Here is a 13196-nt window from a genome sequence, read left to right on the forward strand (position 1 = left end):
GCAATTTATACAAATACCAGAGACACTTATACATGTAGACACATTCAAATCAATGGGTCTCCGCACAGGTCACTGTTTCCACCGACCATGTGTGCAATACACATTGACATCCATGTCTTGCCAGCAACATGGTCCGCAATACTTCCTGCACACTGATGACACCGGGATGACATCTGTGTGACATGTACCGCCACCTGGTAAAAGCAGTAGTTAGCGATGTTCCCAGGTGCTGAATGCAGGTCTCATTATTGTCGCCTGCGATTAGCGAGACCAGGCGATGCTGATGAGACTTGGTCAGCACTAGCCAGATGTGTATTAAATAAAAATAACTGCGTGAAGTCACTGTTAAATTTTTCTAACCAGTTGAGGGAAAGCAGACCAGTAGGTGTTAATATTCTGGCAAGGGGCCAACAAAGGTTCCCAGCCTATTAATTACAGCTCACAGTTGTTTGCTTAGCCTTTACTGGTTATTATAGGGGGGTCCCCCAATAGTTACTAACCAGCAAAGGCTGAAAAGACAGCTGTGGGCTGATATTAATAAGCTGGGACAAGACCATGGATATGGTTATTGTCCTCATCATAGACTGAAAACCTCACCCGCCACAGAAATGGCGCAACCAGTAGATGAGCCAAATCTGAAGCTTAGCCTCCGCTCTTCCCACTTGCCCTGGTGTGGGGTAATAGTTATGTCCGCTGACATCAAGCCCAGGAGTTAGTACTTGAGAGGCATCTATTAAACCCCCTCAATTACTAACCACATAATCAAATTTAATAGTCACACAGAGTAGAGTCCTTTAATTGAAATAAACACTCCCTGACCCTCTTACCTATCTATTAACCAAAAAATCTAAGCCAGCTCATAATCCATTAGGCTGACGGTTCGGTGAGCGGTAACATCAGTAATGTGACTGCTCATGCTAAGCATGAGTGCACAGCTGCATGTGACTGGCGGTGATGGCATTAAAGTTACAGGCGTTCACAGACAGCGGTTCTCAAAATCGGCATGACTGGTGAAGTGAGCGGTCGCTTCACTGAAGTCATCTCTCACTACATCACCTGGATACACAAAAGAACACAGTGAGGTCAAAAATACTCTGTTGTAAAAAAAAAAAATCACAGTAATAAGCAAGTGCTAGTCAAAAGATGGGGAAAATAACCTGGGTATTTAGTCGATAGTATACATTTTATTGCAAAAAAATGTATACTAAGCTGCTCCACCAATTGTCAAGGTATACCCATATACCTAGACATAGAGCAGTCCTAACTAATGTATATAATCCCTATCTAATGTATTTAAAACCTGATCATCTGTATAGTTCCTGTATAAGCAGGGTTCAGAGAAGGAATATCCATGTGGACATGCTGGATGGAACAGCTTAAGTGCAAATGACCCACAAATGAGTGGTGGACTCCCCAGTCTTGTAGAAACAAGAGGTTGAATGCTGGACTGAGAGTGGGGAGATAGATTAAACCTTGCAGGCACAACCCCAAGCCGCATGCTGAGAGCGGATACGTGACGAATTAGTGACACCACGGAGTTGGGATCCGTGACAATGAGCATTATAGATTCAGCGGAAAGGTGAGGATTACTAAAAAATTTTGGCTAATAAATGGGTAAAAAAGGGTCGGGGGAATGTTAATTAAAATCTTTGTGTGTCTTTTATTAAATTTGATTATGGGGTTAGTAACCCATGGGGTTGATTTCAGCGAACATAAATCAGCTGACTTAAACTCCAGAACTATTACCCCACTTGCCACCGCACCAGGGAAAGTGGGAACAGCGGAGGCGAAGGGCTAGATTTGGCACATGTAATTGATGCGCCATTTCTGGGGCAGCGGAGGACTAATGTTCTTAGTCTGGAAGGGGGCCAGTATCTATGGCCCCGTCCAGCCTGTTATCAGCCCACAGATGTCTGTTTAGCCTTCTCTGGTTAGTAAATATAGGGAGGTTGCCCTATAATAATCAGTAAAGGCTAAGCAAAACACTGTGAGCTGATATTAATACGCTGGGAACCTATATGGCCATTATCCCCTTCCCAGAATATTAACAGCAGCTGTTGGCTTTCCCTCAGCTGGTTAGGAAAATTAAGGGGGGCAGCATGCTTTTTTTTTTTTTTTTTTTCCATTTATTTAATTTGCTTAATACACAGACAGCCGGTGCTGACTACAAGTCTCATCAGCGTTGCCTGATTGCAGGAAGACCAGGGGACAATGATGAGAACTGCAATCAGCACCCGGTGCCTGGGAACAGCGTTAACAGTACTGCTTTGTCCCAGGCATCAGTAAGTGTCCCACTGATGCGGAACATGAATGCCACACGTATGTTACACACGGACACAGATAGCACTGCTATTGGTTTCTACAGTACCAGAAATATCAGGACGTGTGAAGGTGGCCTTAGACTGTGAACTAGATAAACGCCAACAGCTTGCCTAGAAGTCAGGGGTACAGCATCGCACATAGCAGACAATGAAACTATGTCCAGCACTCGAGTGAGGATAAAATAATGATGGAGCTTTATTCTCAGAAACATGAACATAAAGGTTCTTAGTGGCTTAGATTTCCCCTTATATTTGCTAAGAAAAAAAAATGCAGATTTTGGATTTTAAGCTCTGGCCACCTAATCACACCATATACCCAGGATGCTAAAGACTATGCTGTAAATTCTAGTTTTACTTTCAGAATTCAATTCAACCCTTAACTTTACAGACTTAGTTTCCATTCATGTCGTTTGTCTTTTGTTTTGTTTTTTATATCCCCTCTGCTGACTGTATACCGACATCCATCACAGGGCCACTCCTGATGCCCTCATCAATAATCTAGAACCTTCTATGTTAAGAGCCTCAGGAGGTGGCTGCTCTTCCCAGGTTAACATATCCGGGTAGAAGAGGTTGGGGTCTTGGTACGACATCACCTCGGAGCACTTATGTCTGTGTTTGACGAAGGCAGAATGAGAGCTGAATGTTTGGTGACACGAGGCGCACGGATACATGTTCTCACCTGTGTGAAGCCTCATATGTTTTGCCAGGTCAGATTTTTGCACAAATCCTTTCCCACACTCCTGACACTTGTGTGGGCGCTCTCCAGTGTGAGTCCTCAGGTGTTTCACCACTGCAGACCGATCGATGAAGCATTTCTCGCAAAGGTCACACTTGTATGGTTTCTCTCCTGTGTGGGTTCTCACGTGCTTCACTAAATCCGAATTCTGAATGAAAGACTTTGCACACGTGTGACACTGATAGGGTTTCTCTCCAGTGTGTGTCCTCATGTGTTTCACCAGGGCCGATCTTTGGCTGACTTTTTTGCCACACACACTGCAGACATGGAGCTGATCTCCATGAGTCTTCTTGTGGGTTAAGAACACGGAGCGATGGCTGAACGTCTTACTGCATTCTGGACAAGTGTACGACTGTGTTTTTGTCACCTTTCTTTTATGCTTAAGTAAGGAGGGTAAACTTTTAGAACTGCCTAAAGGAATGATCGGAAGATTATCATCTTGCTTAATAATGTGAAACTTTGGTGTCAAACTCCCGGGACTGTCCGCTGATTCCCCCCAGTAGGTGATTTGGTGCTGAAGTCCTGGATTCTGTGACACGATGCTCTCCTCCTCAGTTCTGCGGTGCGTTTTCTGATGTTTAGACAAAGTTGACTGTTCAACAAAGTTCCGTCCACATTCCTGGCAGTGATATGGTCTCTCACCTGTGTGTGTACGGTAATGCTTCACAAGGTCTGATTTTTGGATGAAGCTCCTGACACATAGGTTGCACTTGTAGGGTCGCTCTCCCGTGTGAATCCGTAAATGTTTAATTAGCACGGACTTGTACGTAAATCTGTTTCCACACACACTACATGGAAACAACCTTTTACCTCCCTCCTTCTTGTGTGTTAAGGAAACTGTGCGGTCAAGTCTCTGAGAGACTACAACTTTGTTCTTGAGCGCGCCAGCTAGACGTGATTTTTCTTCATCATGCCATTTCATGTGTTTAAGGAGATTGGGGCTCTGACTAAACTTTTTTCCACATTCTTTGCATGGGTATGGCTGCAATCTATTGTGAATCCTGCGGTGTTTGATCAGGGACGACCCCTCGGTGAAGGTCTTATCACATTCAGGGCAGCGGTATGGCTTCTCTCCTGTGTGGATCCTCCGATGCTTCACTAGATCAGAGTTCTGGATAAAACATTTCCCACAGAGCTCACATCGATACGGTTTTTCACCAGTGTGAGTCCTCATGTGTTTCGTCAGTGCAGATTTTTGAACAAAGCCACGGTCGCACATGTCACACTTGAATGGCCGTTCCCCTGTGTGGGTTCTTTGGTGTTTTACAAAGTCTGAATTCTGAATGAAAGCTTTCCCACACTTTGCACAGTGAAAGGGCCGTTCTCCCGTATGGGTTCGCAAATGTTTGACTAAGTCTGAGGTCTGTAAGAAGGTCCTGGGACACTTGCTGCATGGGTACTGTCTTTCTATATTGTGTGTTCTCAGATGCTTCTTAAAGGCTGGTCTATTATGGAACACATTGGAACACTCTGTGCATCGATACGGGTACCCCTCTTCCATCGTATTCTTGTTCAGATACTCTGGGTCTACAATGATTATTTCATGAAAAGCGGTGGTGGCCGGTGGTTCTTCTACAATGTGAAGTAAATTATGTTTAATTAAGTCCGAGTTTTGTGTAAACGTCTTCTCACACTGTTGACACTTATACGGCTTCGCTCCTTTGTGTGTTCTACGATGTTTCACCAAAGACGACCCTTCTGTAAATCTTTTATCACATTCCATGCAATGATAGGGCTTCTCCCCAGTGTGGATTCTTTGGTGTTTGACTAGATCTGAATTCTGAATGAAGCGCTTTCCACACTGACCACAGGCATAAGGCCTTTCTCCCGTATGTTTCCTCATGTGTTTCGTCAGCGCTGACCTCTGCAGAAAGGCTTTCTCACACAGAGAACACTTATGTGGCCTTTCCCCCGTGTGGATTCGACCGTGCTTCATTAAAGCAGATTTCTCTGCAAAGGTCTTGTTACAACACTGACATGTGTACGGACGTTCCCCTGTGTGGGTCCGACAATGTTTGAGGAGATCGGACTTTTGCATGAAACTCTTAGAACATATCTTGCAGAGATGGGGCTTGTCTACCTTGTGGCTTTGGATATGTTTCAACAGATCTGACTTCAGGATGAAGTCCTTGTTGCACTCGGTGCATCGGAAAAGATTATGTCCACCGTGCACCAGGGTATGCTTTTGGAAATCAGACCAGTGGTCGAAGCACAGACCACACTCGCCACACAAGTAAGAACAGGATTCCTTCGCTGTAGGGCTGACGGATAAACACTGCTGCCTTGTGTGCACTACCTGATGCTTCACCAAATCTGACTTCTGTATAAATGTCCGATCACACTGAGAACAACTGTAAGGACGATCTCCAGAGTGAATTCTTTGGTGCAATAGGAGATTTGATTTCTGAGAAAAACCTCTCCCACAGGTCGGGCACCTGTAGGGCTTTTCCCCCGTGTGCGTTCTCTGGTGTTTGGCCAAGGCAGATCGTTCAGCAAACATCTTGTGACAGTGAGTGCACGGGAATGGCCTTTCTCCGGTGTGCGTCCGGTGATGCTTCACCAGGTCAGATTTCTGGATGAAGCCTTTGTTGCACTGTACGCACTGATAAGGTCTGTCTCCAGAATGTGTCCTCATGTGCTTGACCAAGTCAGACCTCTGGATGAAGCTCTTGCTGCAATGTAAGCACTTGTGGGATTTCTCTCTCGAATGCATCGTTTGATGTCGGATGAAGGATGTCCACTGCTTCCATGACTTCCCACAGTCTGCACATGTGTACTGAGAGTCTACTGCTCCAGTCTTATTCCCCTGAGCACGCTGTACGCTCTGCTCTTTGATCGGCGCACTTGCCTCTATTTTCACCTGTTTAATTTGATTTCTACTTTGGGGACGATTTGTAATGTGTGTTCTCTTGTGTTTAATCAAAGCAGAACTTTCTGCAAAGCTCTTAGGGCAGGTAGAACACTGATACGGCCTTTCTCCAGTGTGGGTTCGAATGTGTTTAACCAGGTCAGAATTTTGGATGAAGCCCTTTGAGCATACAGAGCAGCAGTAAGGCCTCTCCCCGGTGTGGCTCCTCCGATGCTTTGTTAAAGCAGAACTCTGACTAAACGCTTTGTGACAGTCCAAGCACTTGTACGGTCTCTCACCAGAATGTGTCTTCCGATGCCGCAGAAGAGTGGATCGTTCTGAAAAGTTCTTCTTACATTCTGAGCAATGGAATGGCCTCTGCCTTTGGCGAGTTTTTTGCAGTTTGGTCATATGCTGCTGTTCACACAAGGCCCGATGTCTCTCCACAGCAGTGTAACAACTGAAGCTTTTACCACAGCAGCTACAAATGTGAGGTTTCTCTTCAGAGATCTCCATGTCTGGGGGAGTTTGTGGCAAGATCTGGTTTTCATGTTCTACTCCCATTTCTTCTTGGTAGATCATCTGGTGGTCTTGACCAACCATACCAGCTTCCCATGCTGCTCCATATTCTGTTTCTGTTACATAAAATAAACAAAACCAAGTTACCAAATGAAATTGTAAGACTTCAGCGACTCACGGGCTGGTTGGAAAAAAAAATAATCTCTCACCTTGGTCTTTGCCACCAGGACAATCTCTGGTCCATGGTTCCTGACCACCTTCAATTCTAGACATGACTTCAGGCTTGTACATCTCGTAATCTGCAAATTGAAGATGATGTTTACAGGTGGAGTTCAGGCAGAGTTTTGTAGAAGGAAAGATATAGGGTGGCCATCATGGTGGGTACATAAAACCAGAAATGGTGGAACTATTCTGAGACCCATTTCTAAATATCTGCGGCATTTCTGCAAGATGTGAGGTCCTCGCTAACCAAAATATTGTAATTCTACAATGACTGTTAGAAACCCTAACACCATCTTGATGAATGGCCACACCTAGACCTGCCACTAAGCAGGATGTAGATACAGATGTAGATGACTTGTAAACACCTCACAGAAATACATCTCGCCACAGAGGTGACATGTTATCTACAATTACAGGATATGAATCTTCTGCACCTCTGTGACAAATCCAGAATCAGTCCACCCACACCTGGCCAAGTCAGGTCTTACCTAAGGAAAGCACGCTCTGGTAATTGTCTGTTATCACCGACTTGTACAGATCCCTCTGGGACGGGCTGAGACTCCGCCACTCACTCTGGGAGAAACAAAAAGCATCATCATCAAATGTCGACTCAATCTAAAGAGACTAGAGAAGTCGGGGGATCTGCGGAGGACGCGCTGTTATGGGGGAATCTGCGAAGGACGCGCTGTTATGGGGGAATCTGGGGATGACGCGCTGTTATGGGGAATCTGCGAAGGACGCGCTGTTATGGGGAATCTGTGAAGGACGCGCTGTTATGGGGGAATCTGCGAAGGACGCGCTGTTATGGGGGAATCTGCGAAGGACGCGCTGTTATGGGGGAATCTGCGAAGGACGCGCTGTTATGGGGGAATCTGCGAAGGACGCGCTGTTATGGGGGATCTGCGGAGGATGCGCTGTTATGGGTAGTGATGAGCGAGTGTGCTCGTTACGTGAGTTTTCCGAGCATGCTCGAGTCTCAGCCAAGTATGGCCGATGCTTGGATGCGATGCTCAGATCCCTGCCCTGCAGGTTGCATGGCTCAAAGATGCAGGAATTATCGCCTGCCACGCACGGTTACACTGTAGCCATGTTTATTGGTTGTATTACAGCGACGAAACGTGGGGCAGGGATCCAAACATCAGCAATACTCGGTTGAAACTTGAGCATGCTCGCTCATCACTAGTTATGGGGATCTGCAGATGACGCGTTATGCGGGATCTCGCTCTAATCTGGGGAGGACGCGTCATCGTGGGGGATCTGGAGAGGACGCGCTGTTCTCAGGGATCTGGGGAGGACACTTCATCGTGGGGGATCTGGGCAGGACGCCCTGTCGTGGGGGATCTGGGGAGGACGCGCTGTTCTCAGGGATCTGGGGAGGACACTTCATCGTGGGGGATCTGGGGAGGACGCGCTGTCGTGGGGGATCTGGGCAGGACGCGCTGTCGTGGGGGATCTGGGCAGGACGCGCTGTCGTGGGGGATCTGGGGAGGACGCGCTGTCGTGGGGGATCTGGGCAGGACGCGCTGTCGTGGGGGATCTGGGCAGGACACTTCATCGTAGGGGATCTGGGGAGGACGCCCTGTCGTGGGGGATCTGGGCAGGACACTTCATCGTGGGGGATCTGGGCAGGACGCGCTGTCGTGGGGGATCTGGGCAGGACGCGCTGTCGTGGGGGATCTGGGCAGGACGCCCTGTCGTGGGGGATCTGGGGAGGACGCGCTGTTCTCAGGGATCTGGGGAGGACACTTCATCGTGGGGGATCTGGGGAGGACGCGCTGTCGTGGGGGATCTGGGCAGGACGCGCTGTCGTGGGGGATCTGGGCAGGACGCGCTGTCGTGGGGGATCTGGGGAGGACGCGCTGTCGTGGGGGATCTGGGCAGGACGCGCTGTCGTGGGGGATCTGGGCAGGACACTTCATCGTGGGGGATCTGGGGAGGACGCCCTGTCGTGGGGGATCTGGGCAGGACACTTCATCGTGGGGGATCTGGGCAGGACGCGCTGTCGTGGGGGATCTGGGGAGGACGCGCTGTCGTGGGGGATCTGGGCAGGACGCCCTGTCGTGGGGGATCTGGGGAGGACGCGCTGTCGTGGGGGATCTGGGGAGGACGCGCTGTCGTGGGGGATCTGGGCAGGACGCCCTGTCGTGGGGGATCTGGGGAGGACGCGCTGTCGTGGGGGATCTGGGGAGGACGCGCTGTCGTGGGGGATCTGGGCAGGACGCGCTGTCGTGGGGGATCTGGGGAGGACGCGCTGTACTGGGGGATCTGGGGAAGACGCCCCTTCGTGGGGGATCTGGGGAGGACGCGCTGTACTGGGGGACCCGGGGAGGACGCGCTGTCGTGGGGGATCTGGGGAGGACGCCCTGTCGTGGGTGATCTGGGGAGGACGCGCTGTCGTGGGGGATCTTGGGGAGGACGCGCTGTCGTGGGGGATCTGGGCAGGACGCCCTGTCGTGGGGGATCTGGGGAAGACGCCCTGTCGTGGGGGATCTGGGGAAGACGCCCCGTCGTGGGGGATCTGGGGAAGACGCCCCGTCGTGGGGGATCTGGGCAGGACGCCCCGTCGTGGGGGATCTGGGCAGGACGCCCCGTCGTGGGGGATCTGGGGAGGACGCGCTGTCGTGGGGGGATCTGGGGAGGACGCCCCGTCGTGGGGGATCTGGGGAGGACGCCCCGTCGTGGGGGATCTGGGGAGGACGCCCCGTCGTGGGGGATCTGGGGAAGACGCCCCGTCGTGGGGGATCTGGGGAGGACGCCCCGTCGTGGGGGATCTGGGGAAGACGCCCCGTCGTGGGGGATCTGGGGAGGACGCCCCGTCGTGGGGGATCTGGGGAGGACGCCCCGTCGTGGGGGATCTGGGGAAGACGCCCCGTCGTGGGGGATCTGGGGAAGACGCCCCGTCGTGGGGGATCTGGGGAAGACGCCCCGTCGTGGGGGATCTGGGGAGGACGCGCTGTACTGGGGGATCTGGGGAAGACGCCCCTTCGTGGGGGATCTGGGGAGGACGCGCTGTACTGGGGGATCTGGGGAAGACGCCCCTTCGTGGGGGATCTGGGGAGGACGCGCTGTACTGGGGGACCCGGGGAGGCCGCATTTCTGGAGGGCTCGTGTGGTGACCTCTCAGTGACGCTGCGGACGTTACGTGAACTGGACACACCGTACATGCTGGTACCTGACTGCCGGTTGCCATGATGCTGCTCTTGTTGATGAGCCGCAGCTCCGGTAGGAACAGACAAAGGAAGTACCGGGAGAGCCTCAGCCTATGGTCAGTGACCGCCGCACTGCATTCTGGGGATTTCTGAGCGCCGTACACGCCCACAATGTGCGGACTACATATCCCACAGTGCACTGCGGGCATCGTCCTGCTGGAGGGGGACTGTGCCGTCCGGTGACTGCGGGCCGCGGTCCTCACTGTGCGGTACACGGTCAGTGGAGGGTGATGAGGCGCAGACCCTCCCGGCGGAGGCTTCTCTGAGGGGCGGCAGAACCCGCGTCACTGCCGGTTTCTTCGGGACATAATCTGATAAAATACATGAAGAAAACCTCCGCGTGTGGAGGAGCCGCGAGTAAACCGCTTTCCTCCGTGTTTTTAGGCCTCCGGGTGCGGGATTCTGCGGTCAGAGCGATGGCGGCGATGCCGGACTCTGCGGTTTCATTATTCCCGGGGAACAAACTCGCAACTTACGAGAATTTTTCATTTTTTTTTTCTTTACAGTTTTCCGAGACCCAGAACGTGCAGCTCTATGGACGGCGCCTCGGCCGCTTTCTGCGCGGTGAGATGACGGGTTTATTGGTTCCTTTAGGTGTTTTTATCGCTTTTTACTGCATTTTTTGGCAGAGGTGCAGAAACCGGAAGATTTTGGGACTTTGCTTTTAGAATATGTAGTTTTATGGACCCCGCGGCACTGCCCCCGACCCCCGCGGCACTGCCCCCGACCCCCGCGGCACTGCCCCCGACCCCCGCGGCACTGCCCCCGACCCCCGCGGCACTGCCCCCGACCCCCGCGGCACTGCCCCCGACCCCGCGGCATTGCCCCCGACCCCGCGGCACTGCCCCCGACCCCGCGGCACTGCCCCCGACCCCGCGGCACTGCCCCCGACCCCGCGGCACTGCCCCCGACCCCGCGGCACTGCCCCCGACCACACGGCACTGCCCCCGACCCCCGCGGCACTGCCCCCGACCCCCGCGGCACTGCCCCCGACCCTGCGATACTGCTCCCGACCCTGCGGCATTGCCCCCGACCCCGCGGCACTGCCCCCGACCCCGCGGCACTGCCCCCGACCCCGCGGCACTGCCCCCGACCCCGCGGTACTGCCCCTGACCCTGCGATACTGCCCCCGACCCCCGCGGCACTGCCCCCGACCACACGGCACTGCCCCCGACCCCCGCGGCACTGCCCCCGACCCTGCGATACTGCTCCCGACCCTGCGGCATTGCCCCCGACCCTGCGATACTGCTCCCGACCCTGCGGCATTGCCCCCGACCACACGGCACTGCCCCCGACCCCGCGGTACACCCCCGACCCCGCGGTACTGCCCCCGACCCTGCGGCACTGCCCCCGACCACACGGCACTGCCCCCGACCACACGGCACTGCCCCCGACCCTGCGGCATTGCTCCCGACCCTGCGGCATTGCCCCCGACCCCGCGGTACTGCCCCCGACCCCCGCGGCACTGCCCCCGACCACACGGCACTGCCCCCGACCACACGGCACTGCCCCCGACCACACGGCACTGCCCCCGACCACACGGCACTGCCCCCGACCACACGGCACTGCTCCCGACCCTGCGATACTGCTCCCGACCCTGCGGCACTGCCCCCGACCCCGCAGCACTGCTCCCGACCATGCGGCATTGCCCCCGACCCCGCGGTACTGCCCCTGACCCCCGTGGTACTGCCCCCGACCCCCGCGGCACTGCCCCCGACCACACGGCACTGCTCCCGACCCTGCGGCATTGCCCCCGACCCTGCGATACTGCTCCCGACCCTGCGGCACTGCCCCCGACCCCCGCGGCACTGCCCCCGACCACACGGCACTGCTCCCGACCCTGCGGCATTGCCCCCGACCCTGCGATACTGCTCCCGACCCTGCGGCATTGCCCCCGACCCCGCGGTACTGCCCCCGACCCCGCGGCACTGCCCCCGACCCCCGCGGCACTGCCCCCGACCCCGCGGCACTGCCCCCGACCCCCGCGGCACTGCCCCCGACCCCCGCGGCACTGCCCCCGACCCCCGCGGCACTGCCCCCGACCCTGCGATACTGCTCCCGACCACACGGCACTACCCCCGACCCTGCGGCATTGCCCCCGACCCCGCGGTACTGCCCCCGACCCCGTGGTACTGCCCCGGACCCCCGTGGTACTGCCCCCGACCCCCGTGGTACTGCCCCCGACCCCACAGCATTGCTCCCGACCCTGCTGATGCAAGAGGCAGGTTAGCGGCTGCCCTGTGCGGAGTGGTGCTGCTCCTGACACGGCTGCTGTGAGGCAGGTTAGCGGCTGCCTGGTGCGGAGTGGTGCTGCCCCTGACACAACTGCGAGAGGCAGGTTAGCGGCTGCCCTGTGCGGAGTGGTGCTGCTCCTGACACGGCTGCTGTGAGGCAGATTAGCGTCTGCCCTGTGCGGAGTGGTGCTGCCCCTGACACAACTGCGAGAGGCTGATTAGCGGCTGCCCTGTGCGGGAGTGGTGCTGCCCTTGACATGCCTGCTGCAAGAGGCAGGTTAGCGGCTGCCCTGTGCGGAGTGGTGCTGCTCCTGAGACGGCTGCTGTGAGGCAGGTTAGCGGCTGCCCTGTGCGGAGTGGTGCTGCTCCTGAGACGGCTGCTGTGAGAGGCTGGTTAGTGGCGCTGCTCCTGAGGCCATACAGCCCATTGTGGACCTGGAAGGGGTTAAACCCATCCACTCACATCTCAAAACTGTTTCCTGTTGGATTAAAAGGGTTTTTTGGTAAGGAAGCCCAGGAGTCAGCGCTGTCTTCAGGTCGAGCCATCGTCACATGATCACACACATACTATTTGCTTTCAGCGGTCACAGAGATCAGCAACTTTTTTCCCTGTTTTATGTGGATGAGAATCTGTTCAGCACCTGATCGCCGCTCTGCATTGACATACATGTGGGCATATCACGACGCTTGCGCCCAATCCTGTCTCTTGCGCCTTCCTCGTGCTCTGCTGTGCCTTCTCCATAGACTTGTATGGGCAGCAACTATAATCTGATCCCTCACTGAGCGGAAGACACCGCTAGAACGCTCTGGTAAGTGGAGGCAGAAGCAGATTTCTTTTAGTCATGTCGATCATACAGTTTCATATCTACCACTCGCTTATGAAGGATACTGCCTAGATAATCACTATTTCAGAAAAAAAAAATGTAACTGGGGCGTAGGTTCACCTTCCAGCAGGACACCGACCCTAAACCTCCTGCCAGAGCTACAATGGAGGGTTTAGATCAGAGCATATTCCTGTGGCGCAGTCACAGTCCAGACCCAAATCCCAGAGAATCTGTGACAAGGCGTGAAAATTACTGATCACAGACGCCTCCATCCAATGTCACT

At 54.2% G+C, this 13196-nt stretch overlaps 1 protein-coding gene across 2 annotated transcripts; it reads right to left on the minus strand.

The window, feature by feature from the left end:
- Positions 1-2493: 2493 nt before the first annotated feature.
- Positions 2494-10107, minus strand: LOC138641649 (zinc finger protein Xfin-like). 2 transcript variants are annotated; one of them, XM_069729209.1, is made up of 4 exons: positions 9819-10107; positions 7135-7219; positions 6634-6723; positions 2494-6540 (listed from the first exon to the last, which is right to left on the minus strand). In XM_069729209.1, exons 1-4 carry the CDS (start codon positions 10002-10004, stop codon positions 2786-2788), a joined length of 4116 nt encoding a protein of 1371 aa, XP_069585310.1. In that variant the 5' UTR covers positions 10005-10107; the 3' UTR covers positions 2494-2785. The 2 variants fall into 2 exon arrangements, with proteins under 2 accessions (XP_069585310.1, XP_069585311.1); XM_069729210.1 differs by having other exon boundaries at positions 9804-9910.
- Between the last annotated feature and the right edge of the window lie 3089 nt (positions 10108-13196).

This window comes from Ranitomeya imitator, chromosome 6, assembly GCF_032444005.1.
Source record: "Ranitomeya imitator isolate aRanImi1 chromosome 6, aRanImi1.pri, whole genome shotgun sequence".
Classification (NCBI taxonomy): Eukaryota; Metazoa; Chordata; class Amphibia; order Anura; family Dendrobatidae; genus Ranitomeya; species Ranitomeya imitator.

Excerpts from the sequence above, each read along its gene's own strand:
- LOC138641649 (XM_069729209.1), bottom strand. The coding sequence starts at position 10,004 with ATGCCCGCAGTGCACTGTGGGATATGTAGTCCGCACATTGTGGGCGTG. Across the intron at positions 7,220-9,818 it reads TCATGGCAACCGGCAGTCAG|AGTGAGTGGCGGAGTCTCAG; the intron begins GTACCAGCATGT and ends TGTTTCTCCCAG. Across the intron at positions 6,724-7,134 it reads CCAGAGCGTGCTTTCCTTAG|ATTACGAGATGTACAAGCCT; the intron begins GTAAGACCTGAC and ends TTCAATTTGCAG.